Source organism: Dreissena polymorpha, chromosome 4 (genome assembly GCF_020536995.1).
Source record: "Dreissena polymorpha isolate Duluth1 chromosome 4, UMN_Dpol_1.0, whole genome shotgun sequence".
Taxonomy (NCBI): Eukaryota; Metazoa; Mollusca; class Bivalvia; order Myida; family Dreissenidae; genus Dreissena; species Dreissena polymorpha.
Window position 1 is genome coordinate 74,093,708 of NC_068358.1, and position 22,552 is coordinate 74,116,259.

The 22,552-nt window shown below is 35.6% G+C and overlaps 1 protein-coding gene and 1 long non-coding RNA gene across 2 annotated transcripts; one reads left to right on the plus strand and one right to left on the minus strand.

Annotated features, from left to right (window-relative positions):
- Window positions 1-2,560: 2,560 nt before the first annotated feature.
- Window positions 2,561-4,705, minus strand: LOC127880304 (uncharacterized). Its single transcript, XR_008049503.1, has 3 exons — window positions 4,616-4,705; window positions 3,661-3,807; window positions 2,561-3,125 (listed from the first exon to the last, which is right to left on the minus strand). It is a non-coding gene; the product is annotated as an uncharacterized LOC127880304 (long non-coding RNA).
- A 2,586-nt stretch (window positions 4,706-7,291) lies between these two features.
- On the plus strand, window positions 7,292-11,052 carry LOC127878515 (uncharacterized). Its single transcript, XM_052425047.1, has 2 exons — window positions 7,292-8,288; window positions 9,977-11,052. The coding sequence occupies exons 1-2, from the start codon at window positions 7,292-7,294 to the stop codon at window positions 11,050-11,052; spliced, it is 2,073 nt and encodes a 690-aa protein (XP_052281007.1).
- The last annotated feature ends 11,500 nt before the right edge of the window (window positions 11,053-22,552 follow it).

Consider the following 22,552-nt stretch of genomic DNA (forward strand, 5'->3'; position numbering starts at 1 on the left):
CTTTTTATAGAGAATATGTTAAAATTTCTGGACAATACAAAGCTTATGACATGCTTCATACCTTTTCGCATATTAAGACGCATTGCACTTGTTTCGAAGCTTTGCAGTTTTTAAGAACACTTCGACACAAACTTTAGATTTTCGATGCAAACGCAGTTTGATTTTATATTTTTTTACTTTCCATTCACGAATAAATCATATTTCTAGAAAAATGAGAGCACACGATGCTTAATTTTTGATGATTTATTGTATTTGCGATATAAGTTGTTGTTGTTATATTTAATTTGGGCAGTTCTTGCTATTTCAAAAATTTACAAACGCGGGTTGGTTGAGCAAACGCAGTTTGCTGAAGCTGGATTATGGCAAACGCAGGTTGGTTAAGATTACGGAATCCGGATAGTGACATCTATATTCTTGCCCTTCTTTCATCAAGGGCGACACACGACACACGAAGCGATACACGATATTTTGCGCGACAGTCGCGGCGACGCGCGATATTTTATTATTCAAATATCGCCCATATTATCCGAATTTCGTGTAACGCGGTCTAATTTCAGACCGCGACACACGACACACGAAGCGATACTCGATATGTACTGTTCAAATCAAATCATCATCAACATCTTCATCATCATCATCTCCATCTTCATCGCCATTATCATCATAAAATAAATCGCGATTCGGAGCGGAGTATTGTAAAATGAAGATCTCAAAAGAATTGAAAAATAATTTGTCGGAATGTTATTTTTCTCATGCTGTTTTGTTAGTTGTCCAAATATATTTAATATTAAATATTATCTTAATATTAAGATTTGGTAGTTAAAGAATGCAATTTGAATGAACACAATTGTATGCATATGTTTTGCTCAGCTGTGAAGATTGAGGGAACAATTTATAGAAGAACTGTGAGAATCATCTCTACAGTGTTGCTACTGTTCCGCAATTCATAATACTATATTTTCGGCACACGAGCATTTTACAAAAATGTTGAAAGTTAATAAAAACAAAATATACGGTGTTTGGGAAAACGTATTGAACACCTGAATGTTGAGACACTTTACGACAATGGGCTCGAGTTACAGGTTGTAGCACGGCGTCTCCGTTAGCAACGTACCAGTATAAATTTAATATAATAGCAAAATTGAACTGAGCCTCGCTCTGTGAAAAGGGGGTTGAAAGCATGTGCGTTAAGTGTTGTCCCAAATAAAACAATCGATTCCTCTTATTCTGCAAGACATAGTTTTCATTTTAGGTGTATACCATTATCTTTTGATCCGAAACTTTAAATATAATAATAACTATTGACCTTTACATGGGCGCCTTGCAAATCACTAGTGTCTTCATATTGGTCATACAATATAATGTCTTTATGTGTAACGTGAGAATCCTGACAATCTTACAATATGATTGTTGGAGATAATACTTAAAATAAAGCTGAAGGCATACTACATCCATGACAAAGTACACTTCACCGAGATAAGTCTAACTATACTGTGAAAAACATTGAAAAACCCAGCGGTTGAACGCAAACAAGATCAGTGTCTTTAACAACAAAACGAACCAAACATATGCAGATTAATTGTTTTATTGCTGCAAAGAATATCCCGTATCGCAATAATAGCTTATACGCAAAACATTAAACTGGCCTATGTGCAACTTGAGAAGGAATTACAGATTTACATGTAATTGTTGACAATTCGCACAATGATTCCAATGAGACAAAAAGCTAACTCACCAAAAATATATTTTAATCATATTGATTCGAAATAGATAAACAAAAATCGCAGATTACAAATGAGTCTCGCTCTGTGAAAAGGGGGTTTAATGCATGTGCGTAAGGTGTCGTCACATATTAGCCTGTGCATTCCGTACAGGCTAATTAGGGACAAACCTTTCCGATAAACTCGATTTTTGCTCAGAAGAGACTTTCTTTTAACAAAACATATCATAAAAGCGGAAAGTGCCGTCCCTGATTAGCCTATGTGGACTGCACTTTACGCACATGCATTAAACCCCCTTTTCACAGAGCGCGGCTCAAATGTATATTCCAGCGGATATGGTAAGATCAACAATAATCACAGATAATCAACATAAATTACAATGATTTTGAAAAGATCAACAATAATCACAGATAATCAACATAAATTACAATGATTTTGAAAAGATCAACAATAATCACAGATAATCAACATTAATTACAATGATTTTGAAAAGATCAACAATAATCACAGATAATCAACATAGATTACAATGATTTCGAAAAGATCAACAATAATCACAGATAATCAACATAAATTACAATGATTTTGAAAAGATCAACAATAATCACTGGTTATATAAATCACAATTAATCGGTTGAGATCAACAATAATCACAGATAATCAACATAAATCACAATGATTTTGATAAGATCAACAATAATCACAGATAATATAAATCACTATTAATAGGTTAAGATAAAAAATTCACAGATAATCAACATAAATTACAATTATTTTGATAAGATCAACAATAATCACAGATAATCAATATAAATCACAATTCATGGGCTGAGAATCACAGATGAGCAATAATGAACACAATAATTTGTATGAGATCAACCATTATCATAATCATTTTAAATTAGAATGATAAATATTACAACAATAATCTTATTAAAAACAGGAATATCAAACAAAACAACACAAGATAAACGATATGAAACACAATGTTTAAGACGCAAAAACACGCGTAATACTATATATTATTGTATGACAGTCTGTATTTTCAATAATTAAGAAAATAACCACGGCACATTGGTAAGAATTAAAAATAATTCTTGGTCTTATCATCGTCATGCAACAGATGACTAGGCCCGGTGCTTTGCAGATCTGTGCTTTGATAGACTACTGCGGTGCCGGTACCTCTTTTCACACATATCACAAGCAAAGTTTTTCTCTCCATTGTGGGTGGCAAGGTGGGCCTGAAGGTCAATTTTCTCCCGGAGCGTTGCATTGCAAATTGAGCAGGTAAATTGCTTTGCAGCAACCTCCCTCCGGACGTGACGATTCAGGTCATCTTTGGTTGAAAACTTTTTGCCGCATTGTTCACAGGGGAACGGCTTTTCAACACCATGAATGCTGCATCTATATAACAAAAACAAATGGAACTGTTGAATTATTATTCAATACAGAAAAATACACACAGAATATTATCCATAACAATGTGGAACTTAACAAAATGATGGTCGTCAGAAGCGCTCCAGATAAGGCGCGTTAACGCGTATTTACGCATTTCAAAATCCAAAATACGCATTAAATAATATGTTTAAGGGTCCAATTACATACGTGAAGTATCGGAACGCGTACATTCTGGATTTATACGGTGTAAATTCCAATTGTTCAGTGACAATTTGCATTGAAATTTATCTGGACAATTATGGTCGTTAAAAACTAAATACTATAATGAGCACACCAATATGCACCACACTTGTAATAATGTGTTAAGTGTTTTAAAGCCGGCTTTTTTCGAAAACACCATTCAAAACATTTTAAATAGTGCTTTGCAACTAGGTTATAAAAACATACTTTCGCTCAGAATGCAATGACCTATGTTGAATTGTATCTTGATTTTTAAACCGACAGAACCTAGCATTGTACTAAAAACAAAAAAAATACAAACCTGTGTCTGTTGAACGCCTGTTTTGTGTAAAATGTTTTTCCACAACAGGCGAATCGTCCAGTCCCTCTGTGGCGCTTATCATGAAGCTTTAACCCCCACTTCGATTTAAATGTCTTTCCACAGATTTCACACACGAGCGTCATGTTTCTGTAATGAAAGAATTACTTTTTGTTAAAATATATTTCTAAAATGTTTTTATAAAGTTTTAAAGACTACACCAAAAGAGATATGAAACGCAAGTGATTGGATGTGACACACTATCTGCTATTCTTTTCGTCACAGTTCAATAAACATGCGTGTTTACTAATGCACGGGATTTTCGTGAGTTTTGGCGCGTTTAGCGTCATTCGAGGTCCGCTTAAAGGAGGCAACGCACGTTGTGGTTCAATATACTTGTAACAGTACTTAATGTGTTGATAAGCATATTTCCGCTCTGTTTAAATGTCCTCAATTGAAGTTCCGTAGTCATATATTGTGTTGAATAGTTAATATTTTCGTATTTGTAACCATATCATATTTTAGAAGACTTTCAAAAATGTGTACAGTGTGCGTTTCATTATCCTTTGAATATTCTCGCAACCTGCGTTTGCCATTTCCTATTGCTCAAGAAATACCAACCTGCGTTTGCAAAACAAAACAAAACAAAAAAATAAGATATTTTTCAATTTGCACCGCTATTTTTGTCATGAATCTTATTAAATATATTAAAATGAAGTGTAAAATCATACTAATTCAGTCGTTAAACCAATATTGTTGAAAGAAAATCATCAACACCACATAAACAAACAGCGTTTGCAATGCATTTCAGAATTTTGTGTCGAAGTGTTCTCGGAAAGTGGAAACAGTAAAGGCAATGGAATCATTTCAAATAAAAGTTTATTTAGTATACTGTGTCATAGGCTATCACTTGTTAAAAACTGAAATTTTGATTATATGAAAAAACAACAAAACTTACCTTAATGTACAAGATTACAATCTGTTTCTGCAACCGGCGTTGACTTTTGCGGTCACGTGACAAAAGTTGTTCATCCCCGGTGAACGTGTTCTCATAAAAAATAACGAAAACAACAGAAACAATATACATGTACATATTCTTCGCGTTTTAACAATTGTATTGCAAATGATGATTACTTAACAACTTTTTTAAGTGTGTGTGTGTACATATAAGTAATCTTTCACTCACTGACGCATATTGCTCTTGTATTTGTTTTGTATGGGAGAAAAGGTGGATCTTGGTCAATGCGATATTAGCTGAACTAGAACCTGTATAAGCCGAACTATTACATTCGCGTCAAAGTTCTTACTCTAACTTAGAGCAGGGACCTATACAAACAAATTTGTTTGTATAGGTCCCTGCTTAGAGGGGGTAATCACGTGATAGTTAAGATGGCGACGTCCATGCCGAGACAGTTATTGTTTTCCGTTTTATACCCGTTATTACTTTTGTTTAATTTTTCAATAAAAATCAGTGGTACTGGACGGTCGATGAGTTGGGGCCAATACTGTCACGTGTAGATATAAAAAATCTACACACTGTGGATTGATATCTGACCCCTGTTTAATCCAATGTACAAGCCAGAGACTATTTTCACCGTTTCTAATATACACCACGTTCAATAAAAACTTTTTTTGTGATACTCCCGCAACTCAGTAAGAATACTGACAACAACCAACACAAATTCATGTACACTTGGAGACTTTTCTAACGCATCACTTAATCATATCAAAATAGCTCCCTTATTTTTGAACGGCTTGTGTTGAAATTTGGACCAAGAATAATTCAACACATATCTGCTTATTCCTGAAAATGTATTCGAAATTGAACAACAACAAAATATAAAACTTCACAAATTAAAAACGTCACTTCAAAAGTCGAATTCGCAAACTCGTACAGCGTAAAATAACAACAATATGAAAAGTAAAACGCATAAACTTACACGTCTTAATAACTGACCGGCTTGCAGCATGCCGATTGAGCCGCTTCGCTCCTGAATATTCATACGAGCCATATTATTTTTCTGTAATAAATGTTTTTCTTGTGTAAAAACTTACCCAGAGTTATGAAATTGAAATTAAATTGGAATAACATGTATATCGTCTTTTACTGCACTTGGTGATTTTTCTTACGCAACACTTTTAAAACTTACATATCTCAGTAATGAGTAAATATTTTTATTTAAAATTGCACATGTGATCATTTGACTACAATATGTGCAATCTAACGATAAAATCAATCATCCGTGACGATCGGACGCTTTAGCAAGTGGGAATTGTAGCCTGTAAAATGCAAAGTGCGCGATTGCGCTCCTGAATATTCATACGAGCTGTTTTGTAAATTAATTTTTTGTTTTCCTTGTGTAAGAACCCACCAAAAATAATTAAATTGAAATAAAACTAGAATTAAATCGCGTTTCAACATTTCCACGTGCAAAAATATGGAGCCACACCTATCCCACGTGCTAAAGCGTCCAATCGTCACGGATGAATGATTTTATCGTGAGCTTGCATAGAACGTAGTCAAATGATCGTATGTAAAATTTTAAATCAATTTCTTTACTCATAACTGAGATATTCAAGTTTGAAAAGTGATGCGTTAGAAAAGTCCCCAAGTGTATAAACGATGATATGAAACCCAGCTCAAATTTACAATACAGGGCTTAGCCTCGAACATCGAATCCGGAAAGAATTAAGTCAAAAGGACGTCATATCAATGGGTCTTACACCGAAGTATCAATTAAGCGTGTACATAACGTGCTCCCGGATTCTGCCGACATTTGGGTGCTAACCGTTCCGCAACGGCGTAATTTATCGTAATTTATACCAAAGAAGCATGAATATCCATTGTGGTAACTTAATAATTTTAAAACAACTGACAAAAACAAATAATGCTGTTTATATTACATATAACAAAATTGTTTAAATTAAAACAAATAACAAGCATAAATATGTTTCAAAGCATGCATATTAATTTCTCTGGACTCAATTAAAGCATTTTAGACACAGAATTTTACAATATTTAGTTTAAATATATGCACATCATAATGGAGTTATCATATACCGGTAATGTTTTACACAAACAAATACGCTTAACGACACTCGTTTTACTTACTAAAACATACAACGTGATAAGCGTCAGCAAAACCAATAATTCAAAACATGATTTTACTAAGACAACTGTCATATCTTAATTATAAAAAAAATACGAAACAAGAAAATGCTTATCAAATTAAGAATAAACAACAATAAAACATATTCGTCGGCCCTTGCTTTCAATTTTAAGCCAAATTCCCCCTATTACTTGTGTGTGTTTCGGGTTTAAAAAATAAATCCTCACTTTTAAATTCAATTCAAGTTATTGAGTTAAAACAAAAGAACAACCAGAGCGTATGATTTGTGAACAATATAAATAAACTGTCACTGGTTCGATCTGTGAATATACATGTATTCAAATACACTGTAGTGTTGAACACATTTATGTAAATCAATAATAACCAACCAAATCTGTTAAAACGGGTGATTCATTATGAAATATTAAGTAATGTGAATATAAAAAAGCTATGTAGCAAGAAGTGGATAGTACTATCTGTAGATGGTTCAAGATTTGCGACGTGATTTATGACACGATAACAAGATGGGGAAGAAAACAGAAAAGAAAGTTAGACCTCGTGCGTTGGGTGTTGACAACGTAGAGTTGTTTGACATTACGTGTTTCTCGTGCCAGAAGCACCATAAACTTCTACAGGATGGTCAGTTTCACTGTAAATACTGCGGTGTCATGTGCGAAAATTGTGCCTCTGAGCACCAGAAGACCCCTAAACAGGCCGGTCATTGGGCCGACAAGATACGACTGATTAGCCATTTTGAGACTCCAGTTGTTCCAACATTCAATTTCTTGGAAAAATGCGAAACGCATCCTAAACGGAGAATCAAAAGTTTTTGCTTGGACCACGGGGCCTTGTGTTGCAATGACTGCACAAGAGACTTGCATGCAGGTTGTACGATCGATGCTATTAAAACTATGTGTGAAGATGTGCTCACAGAGGCCGAAATGGTAGAGTCCAAAAATGAGTTGTCCGATTTACGCAGACGTGGCAAAAAAGCTGGCAACGCTAAGAAACAAGAGATTATTAACATGGCCAGACAAGCCACATTATTTGAAAATTACGTGAGGGATTTGAGAGAACGCATAAATGTAATGTTCGATAGTATGGTTGCCGCCATTGTAAAAGAAAAAGATGAGTTTTGCAAAGCGGAGAGTCAGCTAATAGAAAAAGACGCAACACTCTGCGATGATCTTGGTCCGATGTTTGAGGTAGCTCAGAAACATCTTGATGAAGCTTACAGGGGTCGTAAAAAGGAAGATATGTGGATAGCGATGAAGAAACTTGAAGCCATGATAACGCATTACGATGGAATTGTAACTGGTGTTGAAAATGACAAAAGCGAGGTTAGGTTTGAATTCGTTCCAAACGCAAGTCTACAAGGAATATTGGAGGCTCCCGAAAACATGGGTAAAATGAAAGTAACATCATCCAGACTTTACGGAAACAACACTGATCTTACTTCAAAACGAAATGATGCGCCCTCGATAAGAAATGCTGATTCCAAATTCAAGCCTCCTTGGGAAGGTACATGGGCTTGGAAGTTTATGCTAACAATAATTGAATAGCTAAAATACATGTAGTAATATGATGAAACTACGGAATACCGTTAGGGTCATCGTGGTCACACATAACATCTAGAGGTTGACAATGTGATCGTGCGACAGTTCGATGGCGACAATGCGATAGTACGATGACGACAGTGCGACAAAACGATGGCGACAGTGCGATAGTACGATGGCGACAATGCGATAATACGATGACGACAGTACGATAACGCGATAGTACGATGGCGACAATACGATGACACGATTGCGACAGTACAATATGACTATCGCATTGTCGCCATCGTACTATCGCACTTTCGTCAACGTTTTGTCGCACTGTCGCATTGTCGTCATCGTATTATCGCGTTGTCGCATTGTCGCCATCGTACTATCGCATTGTCGCCATCGTACTATCGCATTGTCGCCATCGTACTATCGCACTATCGCATGTCGCCCTCTGGATTTTAATGCACAATTACGAACAAACAGAAAAATTCTTTAATTCGAGTTAACATCCATATACGAGAAATGTTCAAGCTATCGAATGTTTTATGCTATTGAAGTTCCAATATTGCGCAGCTGGAAAAAGCAATGTTCATCCACCAACTTAATCATTTACGGCGTTATAAATACTTACTTTGTTCAATAATGATTATGCCGTGTTTATAAAAGTATAGTATGAGCATGAGTCATTAAATCAAATGAGTTGCCAGTATTGTTTTTAAGTGTACATCGATATTGGAGATAATAAATTAAGCTTGCTATTTACGCTAACTAAATTAAGCTAATTGGCTGGTATTGAGAACCCTTCCCCTTTATAAGTTTGCATCTGTCACAAAGTTCGAACGTTTTTCCCATGTCAGATAGTTTTAAGTTGGTCGCGTTAGCTGCCAGCTAAATGTACAGAGCATATTTTGCAAACCAGTATGTGCTTAGAAGCCTTAAGTACGGTAAGAACCACAACTCACTCTGCAAGGGACGATTACCGCTGCCTGTCTGCAGCAGACGACAACTGATTCTGCTCTAGCAGTGAGTGTATATACCCTCTTGCAGTGAGTTTATATACCAGCTTGTAAGTCGACATTGGCCAGTCTAGTGTTTATCATTGAAATCTGTACATATTGGTTGCTTTTAGGGAAAACGGGGCTTAATGCACGTCAAATAAGATTAGCCTGTGCACACTGATTAGCCTGTGCAATGCGCACAAGCTATTCAAGGACGACAACAGCGAAAAACTTCAGTGCCTTCAGCGCTTTGATTACACATGTGAATAAGGTCATCGAGTGATGAATAGGAAATTACAATATTGCACAGAATTAAGGGTAGAAAATGTGCTCGAGTTTTCGACTTATCGATGCTCTAGTTCACGGAAGTTAATATCTATTTGAAATATTCATTATTTTGCCGAGGCTATGAGTCTTATTCGGGTTAACATAATTTTTCAAGTTATCGATGATTGTGTTAAAAAATGTATACTTCGTTTATGGAGAAAGTGTTAAAAACCGTGTAGCGCTAAAACTACTTTTTTTACATAAGCTACAGAGATTAAACACGAAGCCCAGCAAGTACTTAGCTCTTTGGAGTTATAACGAACTAAATAATGCCAGTACATTTACCTCGCACCATCTTTAAAAAATCTTGAATGAAATGTATTTGTTTCCTCTTAAGGTGACGACATTAAAGCGCACCCTTCTCCCTGGGTCAAAAGTACCAATTTGCTGAGCAAGTCCAAGACACCCCTTCCGGATCTTATCCGGCATTCTCTGGGGCCTAGACCAAACAGTCTGCCTCAGGGGATACGGACAGCTCGAGGCACGATCATGACGAGAACATCAAACGGTCTGGTAACGCCCAAAGTCGGCAAACAGTCTGACAAAGGCTATCATCTCGCCAATAACTCTAAAGCGAAGGTCATCGGGGAAGTGTTCGGACCTAAGAATACAAACATGAAAATAACATACATTGGCCGTAAGGAGATAATGGCGGATTTCGACGCAGAACTAACGTCAGTGACAGGATCAGCCTTCCTTCCTAATGGCAGGTTAGTGTTGATAGACAATCACAACAAGAACCTAAAATTGTACAGTTCTGAATATGAGTTTTTGTCTGGGATAGCCTTGGAAGAACGACCTTGGAATGTGACGAGCTGTTACAAAACTGTCGTCGCTGTGTCTTATCCGTACGATCAATCGGTCGAGATTATCACAACAGGGATGGATATGAAAATTGAGGCGAAAATAAAAACGGACAGAACCTGTCACGGATTGGCGTTTCATCAAGTTGAGAAATGGCTGTACATCGTTTGCGGTTCCGGTAAGAATGCTCAGATTCAGGCTTATTCGCTAGACGGCCACTTGCGGAAAGTCATCATCCCGAAGCACGGCGTATTTCAAGAACCAGTTTACATTGCAATAACCTCAGACAGCAAGCGTATGTTTGTATCGGACCTTGACAATGGAATTGTTGGCTTCGACACGAAGTCTGGAGACGTGATTTGCCAATTCAGAAACCCGGACATTAAGCGATACTGGGACATAAAACTTGATCCCGACGGCCACGTGTTTGTGCTGACCACTGACCCCGATTGTATCTATGTGCTGACGGGGTTACATAACGGTCAGCTGCTGAAGGAATTTCGACCGGAGCTGAGTAAACCGTGCTCAATCAGCTACAGCCCTATCAATAAGGACCTGGTCATCACGCGATGGAAGGTTGAGGAGATAGAAGTTTACAGATTTGTTTGAACCTCGTTGAAGAATTGAAACATTAACAATACCGTTACACACACTTAATATGATAATAAAAAGTGATTGTAAATGCATGTTTTTAAATCTTCTTTCATTGTACTGTTCTGTGCTGTATATCAGTTTCAACCGGAAAATTAATTCTCCTAAATGGGGATATCTGTGTTTTTCTTATATTAACAGTAAATTACTTTATTATGTTTCTTTATATATTTTTTGTGTACTGCTTAAAAGAATCAGAACTACACTTATTATATGCTTTCTGGATAATTAAATTGTCTTACGTCTCAGATAAACTAAGGCTTTCATTAGTGTTATATTCCATTATGATAAAATAAGGCTGAACATGTAGTATGTCCCTCAAAATAAACACCATACCACAAACCACCACACAATAAACAATACCTGTAAACAACAGAAGTTTTGGGTCTTTGGACAGCTGTATATTGTTTTTCATGCTTTGTATACAAAATTCCATTCTGATGTTAGCATATTAATTTAATTTTTACTTTTGCGTTATTATATATAATTATTTAGGGTATGGTTTAAATACACATTAATTTGTGTATATATGTGAAAGCGTCATGTGCTGCAGCTGTACATGATTTTGAATTAACATTGTGGTGCGATGTCTGTGCCTCTGAACCCGGCTTTTCATAAACTTGAACGGCATTTAAAAACAAGATAAATATAGTCATACATACGATAAATATTTTATTTATAAAAGAAGCACCAATCCGTATCAGACATTTGCACATTATTTAAGAAACATTTTTCACAATAAATTTTTATTTAACAAATTGTTGAAAATTTTAACATTTATTTTTTATTATAATAATATCTCTTTGTACTTGATATATAATTAACTCTTTTTTTAATTGGTCAACATGTTGAAAAACTTACACAGACAAACACGTTTTTATTGTTGAGGTCAAAATTGAGACTTCCTTTAGAATTGTTAATTGATTTTTCACAACGATTATATTGTTATGTCCATAACAAAACCAGCGAGTATTATATTAAAATTGTTATACAATGATATATAAGGGCAATACAATACAACTTAACAATATTAATATTATCAAGCATAAATTACGCGATGTGACTTCCAAATTATTGTTGAGTTGCATTGATTATTTTTTTACAGGTCTATGTATTGGTTTAAATATAAATTTTCATTGCCAGCGAACAAATTCAAAAGACGCAGTGATTGGTTTCAAATACCGTTAATTCAACAAAAGGAAACGAAACAATACTCGATATATATTCGTTAATTGCATTTCGTTAACCAATGCCAGTGTTATGAAGCCTTATCGGGAATAAATTGTTTTGTGTGTAAATGTATAGGTCAATCCGATAAAACCGAAATATATTCTAAATAAAGACATGCATGTGCAATTATATGAAAAATATTTGTATGTGAACCAACATTTAAGTATAAAAAATACATTTGTTAACAAGTGTGTGATTTAATGTAAATAAAATCGTGCTAGAAATACTTATAAGACTTCTGCACAATTTAATTATTACAAAACAATGTTATGCATTTAAAATTTTGCAGTAAATAACAACATTGTTAGTGTTAAGTTATTTAATTGTAATACGGACATTTTAGTCGTTATGTTGCACTAAAAATTTCTTTTGTAAATCCGCATTTTAGACCACAATATGAGGAGAGCTGTCAGCCAATCAGAGCGCGATTTTTATTCAGGGTTACGACAAGTTTCATTTCAAGCGGTCGCGAATGAAAACAATGTTGGTTTAGCACAAAAGCACTTTCCAAGAACAAGTTCATTAGTTTCTTTCTATAAGGACAGCGACAAGATACACAAATTGAAAGACAGCAGGGATTTTCTAACAAAGCCTCGTAGCTCTTGGCTGTCGGATCAGCAAAACACCAGCCATAGCGCTGCCGAGACTTGCGATTTTCCGAAATTTGACTCAAAATTCAAGGTATGTTGTTCCATTTATTACGCTTATCGGCGAATACTTATTGCCTGTACTTAATAATATATTTTTTAATGAATACAAGCATTGTCAAGTTTATTAAACCATGAATGAATCACAATAGTTCAAATTTAAGAGATAGGACTTTTTACTAGAGGTGTTGTTACATACGCACCGTGTTCCCCGTGCATCAGTCGTCTGCAAATTTTGCACGAGATAATTGCGAACTTTATTCATTAGTTCATAATAATGATAATAATTTCTGTTTTAAACATAATTTTAACAATTATTTTGACATTGACCAACTTATTGACTTGGATATATTCATAATGACCGATGAAATAATACTGAATAAACTCACAGATGGGCATATGCATTTATTGTCCCTTACAGTTAAGTCCGGTAATCTTGCGCGTCCGGAAATCTTGCGCACTTCGCATTTGCGAATCTCGCAGACGACGAATGGTTTTCTTTAGTGATGAAAGATGGAATTTCACATTTTAAAGAATTAACGGATTTAAAAGTTACGTATTCCATGTAAAATTATATCATTTCATTTAAACACCGGTTGCGTCAACCCTATACATCGTAAACACTGGCCTTCTTACGAAAAATTCAAAATGAATCACAAATTCCCTGCAGTATTTAGTGTTTTCATACTTTAAATTATGAATTCATATATTCAACGTGTAATTTATTATTAAATTGCACAATATCCGATCAGTTTTGGTATTTTTTGCCATAAAAATATATCGCATCAGACGACATAGTCATTATTTCCCGCCATTCTGTCAAACCAATTTGGTATGATCTCCGCATGCGCAATGGCCTAGTTTTGATATTTTCTGTAAACTATGGAAGCATCAAACCTGTTATGCATTTTTTCACGCATACCGGTACTTTTTTTATTAATTGTACACTATTATTAGTGACTGCAGGCTTTTTCCGCTCCATTTTGGGAAAACGCCACACTGGAATTTTGGGAATTTCGCGTCGTGAAAACCCCCATTTTGGGAAAAAAATTAATCGCAAAATTGGCTCAATTGGGAAAAACTATCGCATGTAAATTATTTAAAATAGTGTTTCTTATATTTCAAAGAAGCCGTTAACTGGTCAATAACGACTATTTTGATAACTTATTATTAAAATTTTACAAAATATTATGAACATGTGTGATTAGTGCAGGTTTTTTAATCTGAATTTGGGGAAAAGGCTTGGCCTTTTTGAGGTGAAAAAAATTGCGGGAAGCGCAGGATTTTGAGGATAAAAAGTTAAGTCTTAAATAATCATTAACATATTTTACAGTTCTTAAAACAAATTCAAGGCAACAGATAATTTAATTATGCAATACTTTCTATTTTCTACACCAGATCAGGTCAACTTATATATTTAAAGGGTAAAAAAAAAAAAAAAATTTTTTTTTTTTTTTTTTTTGAATTGGGAATTTTTTTTTCAATTGGGAAAAAAACAACCAGATTTGCATTGGGAATGGGGCCGAATTTCGGACCCGTGGCATAGGGCGGAAAAAGCCTGTGACTATATTATTTATTGACTTGTAGTGAACAAAAACTGCACTAGAAATCCACATTTAATTTCAATGGTTTTACAAACTGATTTTAAAAATATTTTTCTGGAATGCTTTTTGTCAATAATTGGACACCATATGTCTACAGTTTTGGAAATTTTGCCTAAACGAGGTCATTATACAAAGTGCGCAAGATTACCGGACACTCTGATAGTTTGAAAATGAGGTGAGTCATGTTTGTTTTGAAATCAAATCGGACAGTTCTTCACTGAATTAATTAGATATTTTTGTGTTAATAAGCACATGAACTTATTATTTTCATAATAAATTTAGATATTTTGTTGCCAATTTATAAAAGAACATGTTTTTAAACCAATTGATCCTTAACTGCGCAAGATTACCGGACAGCATCGTACCAGTGAAACCTGAGGGGACTTATGGTTTGCACTCCATATGTCTGTCTGTCAGTCTGTCAGTCAGTCCGCAACACTTTTCTGGATCCTGCGATAACTTCAGAGCTCCAGATAAGGTTTTGTGAAATTCTTAACGTGACTACCAGATTTTCAAAAAGAATTCTTAACTCTGAAATTTTATTCTTAACGTTACTACTAAGTTTTGGAAAATAATTCTCAACTTTTCTAAATGACCTAAAATAAATAATAATGGTTATTTTCAAGCAAAAAATAAAAATACTAGCAACTTTATTTATACGAGTTCAACAGTGTCTATTCAGTATTATACAATTTTATTTTTCAAAAACCTTCATATGCCCATACTGTGCTTAGATTGCATGCCTTCGATGAATTTTTACATATTATATTTCACAATTAAAACGGGTCTTCCCTTCAATCTTTTCAACGATTAGCCGCGGGAATTGTCCCTTTCACGCGTTCAATGTTTTTTTTTGTTTAAGTTTGGACCCATCGTGTCGCGTTTATTTAGCTTTTCAGACTGTGTCGGCAACTGAACATACAACATCGTTTAAGATCTTTTCTATAATGTCTTTCTTAACATTCAACTTAGGCTCACTTTGCGAACAATATGTTAAAAGCGTGTTTTTGCACGCCTTGCAGTTTTTTAGGACGCTCTCTGGGCGCCGACATTGTTTTTTGACAGACTGTACACGCTGCTTTTATTGGAAAAAATGCGATTCGTTAAACAAACCCGATAACAATTCTATAAAAAATTTAAAAATGATCTTAAATACGCGAAAAGAACTCAATAAAAATCGATACGAACCGATGTAAAAATAATATTCGTAACTTGATTTTGTAATTCTTAATGGTACGACTTGATATTAAAATAAATACGTAACGGACTTAAAAATAATACGTAATTACGAAAATACGAACCTTATCTGGAGCTCTGAACTTTAAAAGCTCTTCATATTTTTATGCCCCCTTTCGAAGAAAAGGGGGTGTATAGTTTTCGCACTGTCCGTCTGTCTGTCAGTCTGTCACACTTTTCTTGTCCGCTCTCTAATTCAAATAGTTTTATCCGATGTTTACAAAACTTGGTCAGAAGTTGTATCTAGACAATAACTAGATCAAGTTCGAATATGGGTCATGCTGGGTCAAAAACTAGGTCACGTTGTCACTTAGTGCATTTCATGGATTATGCATGGTGTCCGCTCTCTAATTGAAGTAGTTTTCATCTGATCTTTACCAAACTTGGTCAGAAGTTGTATCAAGACAATATCAAGGTCAAGTCCGAATATGGGTCATGCCAGCTCAAAAACTAGGTCACGGGGTCTCTTAGTGCATTTAAAGGATTTAGCATGGTGTCCGCTCTCTTATTGAAGTAGTTTTCATCTGATCTTTACCAAACTTGGTCAGAAGTTGTATCAAGACAATATCTAGGTCAAGTTCGAATATGGGTTATGCAGGCTCAAAAACTAGGTCACGGGGTCACTAAGTGGTTTTCGAGGATTTAGCATGGTGTTCGCTCTCTAGTTAATGTGGCTTTCTGATTTATTTTGATATTCTAAGACATTTTTATGTACCAGATGGGGGGCATATAGTGATCTGACTGTCCGTCTGTCTGTCCGTCACACTTCAAGTTTAGATTTCGAAAAATGTTCATAACTCTTGTCACTTCAGATAGCAATTTCATATTTGGCATGCATGTGTATAATATGGACAAGGCCTTTCCATACGCACACAAATTTTGACCCCTGTGACCTTGACCTTGAACTTAGGGTCCGCGTTTAGGTTTCGAAATCTGCGTTTAGGTTTCGAAAAAAGCTCATACCTTCTACCAAGCGTTTATAGGGGGCATAAGTCATCCTATGATGACAGCTCTTGTTTCATTACAGGTTTTTTTTTCCTTCTTTGTGACCTGCCGAAAATAGGCCCTTTCCCCTCCGATTTTTTGTTCCCCTCAGCTGGTGAATTTTCCCCTAGATTTCATTTTCCCCTCCAAAAAAACCTTTAAATATATAAGTTAACCTGATCCAGTGTAGAAAATAGACAAATATTGCATAATAAAATTTTCTGTTTCCTTGATTTTGTTTTAAAAACAGTAAAATATGCTGAATTGATTATTTAAGACTTTCTTTATTTTCCCCAAAAATCGACGTTTTGTGTGATTTTTTCCCCCAAAATCCTGCGTTTCGCGCGATTATTTTCCCCTCAAAAAAGGCCAGGCCCTTTCCCCAAAATCAGATAAAAACCCCCGCATTAAACTTGAAACATGGATAGATGGCAATATGGAGATTATGCATGTCATTTCATTTTGATCCTATGTAAAAAAAATTTGGTTGCTATGGCAACAAAAAATTATTTTTTTTTACTGACAATGGTGGTGTTTCACCGGTAGGGGACCATATTGCTTGGCAATCTCTTGTTTAATGCAGCATCTTGTTGAAAATATATTTGCATATTTGCTGTATATATGCCCCTTAAAAGATTCTTAGATAAATGAATTTGCAATTTTTGCACAAATTTTAGAAATACTGTTAAAACAGGATTATAAAAACCATTATGGAAATACATTTGTTCAATAAAATTGTAAAGCATGAAAAACTGAAGTATACCAGTGGTTTCATAAATATTTGTAGAAGGAGGGTGATTTGCAAAATGAGGCGGGAGGTATGGGGGACCTCCCCCATTGAAGTTGAGGAGGCAAAGCCCTCATGTCAGGGGGTCCAGGTGGCCCCCTGGCCGAAAATGAATATTAGGACAGGTCCTGTGATGCAAAAGGAAATACATATCCAAATGACTTGTAAAGCACTTATTAATTTCTCATAATGCCATATGGAAACTTCTATGGTGATATCTGATTGAAGTCAAGGTTTTCAGCTGCAACATGCACAAATTAAAATTTGACTTTTTGTTAGCATATCATAATTGAAAAAACTTTGTTTTAATGCAAAAGGTTGATACAGTTCTGTTGTTTGATGTATGAAAATAAATCAGGAGATGTCAAATAAACACTACAGCAAAAGAAACACATGCTCACGAGTTAATGCAATGAGTAAATTTTTGTAGACTGATGTTGGTGACCAGTATCAGTCTGTATCAGACCAGTCACTCTCATCCTCAACAGAGACAGAAGGAGTTGATTCGAGAGGAAGACATGCAGCTTTTGCATAAAGCTGAACTTCATCTATCACAAGCTGTTCTAATTCCGCTGAACTCATTTTACCGGTCAGAGTGTTGCCTACCATGGGCTCAGTTTGAACACATGCATCTACTGTTATAGAATCATATTTTTTTTGGAATCCTTGATTTTGGCGGTTTTCGTCTGTTTGCTTTGTTTAACCATTTACCGACAGCTGATTGAATGATAGACTTTGCTTTTTAGCTCACCTGAGCGATTGCTCGAGGTGAGCTATTGTGATCACTCAGCGTCCGTCCGTCCGTCCGTAAACAATTTGTAAACATCTTCTTCTACTAAACCATTGAGCCAATTTCAACTAAATTTCATGTGGAGCATCCCTAGGTCATGGGACAAAAGAATTGTTAAAAAAAATTTGATCACATAACCAAGATGGCCGCCATGACCATATATGGTAAAAACCTTAAAAAATCTTCTTGTCAGAAACCGCTCATCAGATTTTCAAAAAATTTCACAGGGATGACCTTTGAGGGCTCCCCTGAAAAAGTTGTTCAAAGAAATTTGATTCGTCAAAAAACATGGCCGCAGGAGCTCGTTGAACTTTGCATGTTTATTCGTTTTTGCCTATTTTGTGAAAACTTTCAAAAATCTTCCACATTTTTTGTCCGATCCTTTCCAAATTTGCACAGTGTCTTTATATCAATGAGGACACGAACCCTACAAAAAAATGAGCATTATTGGTCCATGAAGTACAGAATTACCTCCCCTTGAATTGAGAAAATGGTGTTTATGCAATAAAGTCCAAATTTTTCATCCAATTCTTTCCAAACTTGTAAGGATTTAGCATGGTTCAAACAAGGGAAACAACTACGGTTGCATGTTCTTTTTATTACAGATTTGCCTCCCTTTAATTCATTCAAAATCTCATTTTACAGCAGAGATTCCAAATCTGACCTGTAAATGAGCCCCATATTTACTGCTGGTGCTATGTTACCTTTTCCCATTTGATCATTCTTAAGTATTGGTCTTGTAATGCTGCTACTGCTACTGCTACTGCTACTGCTACTACTACTACTACTACTACTACTACTACTACTACTACTACTACTACTACTACTACTACTACTAGTACTACTACTACTAGTACTACTACCACCACCACCACCACCACCACCACCACCACCACCACCACGTCTACTATTACTACTTCTACTACTACTACTGCCACTACTACTACTACTTTTACCACTACTACTACTACTACTACTACTACTACCACTACTACTACTACTACTACTACTACTACTTCTACTACTACTTCTACTACTACTACTACTACTACTTCTACTACTACTACTACTACTACTACTACTACTACTACTACAACTACTATTACTACTTCTACTACTACTACTACTACTACTACTACTACTACTACTACTACTACTACTACTACTACTACTACTACACCACCACCACCACCACCACCACCACCACCACCATTCACAGTGACAAAAAACGTATTCACACAATGGCTGCTACTACAACTTATAGCCCATGTAGGGGGCCATGCATGTTTTACAAACAGCCCTTGTTTCTATGGGGTTTTAACCACAACTGTTCATGTTTATCTCCGACACATATTTTTAGGTCACCTGTCATGAAGTGACACAGTGAGCTTATGTGATCGTGTGATGTCCGGCGTCCGTTGTGCGTGCCTGCGTGTGTCCGTGCGTCTGTCCGTCAACAATTTGTTTGTGTAGACAGTAGAGGTCACAGTTTGCATCCAATCTTGATGAAATTTGGTCAAAATGTTTATCTTAATGAAATCCGGTTTGGGATTGTATTTGGGTCATCTGGGGTCAAAAACAAGGTCACTAGGTCAAATAATAGAACAACCTTCTGTAGACAATAGAGGTCACAGTTTTCATCCAATCTTTATGAAATTTGGTCAGAATGTTTATCTTGATGAAATCTGGGTTGGGATTTTATTTGGGTCATCTGGGGTCAAAAACTAGGTCACTAGGTCAAATAATAGAAAAACCTTGTGTAGACATTAGAGATCACAGTTTTCATCCAACCTTTATGAAATTTGGTCAGAATTCTTGATGAAATCTGGGTGGGATTGTATTTGGGTCATCTGGGGTAAAATTCTAGGTCAAATAAATAGAAAAACCTTGTGTTGACAATAGAGGTCACAGTTTTCATCCAATATTTATGAACTGTGGTCAGAATGTTTATCTTGATGAAATCTGGATTGGGATTGTATTTGGGTCATCTAGAGTCAGGAACTAGGTCACTAGGTCAAATCATAGAAAAACATTGTGTAGACAATAGAGGTCATAGTTTTCATCTGATCTTAATGAGTCAGGTGAGCGATTCAGGGCCATCATGGCCCTCTTGTTGAGAAATAAATTCTGGTCCATTAACAGCTACATGCATCGGAGCTTGAAGCATGTCATTTTTATCCCCACGTTTTTCGAAGAAAAAGTGGGGATGTTGTGGTTATGTCTGTCTGTCTTCTGTCCGTCTGTCCTGGCCACTATCTGCTCCTACACTATTAGCACTAGAACCTTGAAACTTACACACATGGTAGCTATGAGCATATGTGCGACCCGTCATGATTTGGAATTTTGATCTGACCCCTGGGCCAAAAGTTATGTGGGTTGGGGTGGGGCCGGGTAAGAGATTTTCACTCATTTTTTTTATGTTGTTTTACATTAACTTCTTCATTTCGACACCGATTTACTTAAAATTGATACTGAACATCTCTTATGACAATACGGTCAATCTCAAATATGCATAGCCCCATTACCAACCCTTGGGCGCCCCCTGGGTCAAACATGTGGCGTGGGGATACGCGTCGGCCACTGCTGCGCCGTTTCTAGTTATAAATAATTTGGACACCTTTCTTAAGAGAGCGTCCAAAATTAAACTTCAAAAGCTAATTGTCTGGTCTCAAAGGAGGAAAAAAACTTTGAAGACTTATGATCCAGAAGGTCAAAATTCATGTTTTACGCAAAATTACTCATTTAGTGCAAGAGCTACGGTACCGCTTGCAGCAAAACTTTGATACTTGTGAAGTTTTTTAACTCTCTTAACATACCAACATCATCAGATCTCATTTTGACAGTGACATTGACCAACTTATTGACTTGGATCCATTCATAAGGACCAATGAAATAATACTAAAAAGGGTCTCACAGGGGGCCAGTGTTTTTTTTCACCATTTTGGGAATTGGGCCGGGTCCCTTTGGATTTTTTTGAGGGGTTCCATTGGGAATTTTTAGCTCCCTTTTGGGAAAAATATAAACTTTTTTCCATTGGGAATGGGTCTGGTTACCGGATCAGATTTTGAATGAAAAAAAAACACTGGGGGCATATGCATTTATTTACTGCAGCATCTTGTTGAAGATATGTTTGCATATTTGCCGTCTATATGCCCCTTAAAGGGTTCTCAGATAGACGAATTTGCAATTTTGCACAAGTTTAAGAAATGCTGTTAATGCAGGATTATAAAAACCATTATGGAAATACATTTAACATATAAATACAGTTCAACTAATGAGCTATCATCAGTTAAAAATCCGGAAACAGCATTATATTTGTAATGTTATGGAATAATTCTAGGGCTCGAACAAGGCGAACAGAGATGAGTAATCATCATAGACTTTGCAGATACATTTTACTTTTGTGTTTGTCATATAACCATTAAGAGCTTTTGTCAAGATTCTATTTTTCTTTTAGTCATAGGCATCAAAACAACTCGCATAGCTTAATTAAACATTTTCTCCCAAATAACATACAACACAAATGAATGGAAATTATGGAATGTTAATGTTATTAGAATTGCAGTTAGACAACAATGCTCATTATTCACGTCTTTTTCTACATGGAGATTTTATAAGATCAACAGCTTATTCAATCCTACAGGTTACACCTGTCATTGACCTATTGGTAAGCTCTTGTGCAAAGAAAGGCTAGTCAGACATGTGATGATCAAGTCTATCCAATAACAAATATGCGTTTGATTACCCTTATATCGTTGACATCATTGAAAGTTAAATGGTTCCTTTTCGGTGCTTTTGACACAATATATTTCAATTAAGATGTTTAAATACTTATTTTTAATTTCATGGAAGGGATTAAATCAATTATTTCATTGTGTTATTAAGAACTGAATTATTCAATTCAACATAAAGGTTGAATTAAAGTATTGGGCTTGAATAAATTATTTGTCATCAATTTCTGTGGATGTTATTTTGACACTTAAGGTGTCTGCATGATGGTATATTATAAAGTAACACATGAATAGTTCAAATGCGAACAAACTGAACACACAATACTGCTCTCAAATTTTGATTTTCCATTAAGGCTTAGGGATTGAACATTTTATGGTTATCAATATTCCAGTGGCAGGGAATGAAAGCTTATAAACACATAAACCTCTTGTGAGCTACCAACTTTGTC

Coding starts and splice junctions, on each gene's coding strand:
- LOC127878515 (XM_052425047.1), top strand. CDS start 7,292: ATGGGGAAGAAAACAGAAAAGAAAGTTAGACCTCGTGCGTTGGGTGTT. Junction 8,289..9,976: donor ATTCAAGCCTCCTTGGGAAG/GTACATGGGCTT, acceptor TTTCCTCTTAAG/GTGACGACATTAAAGCGCAC.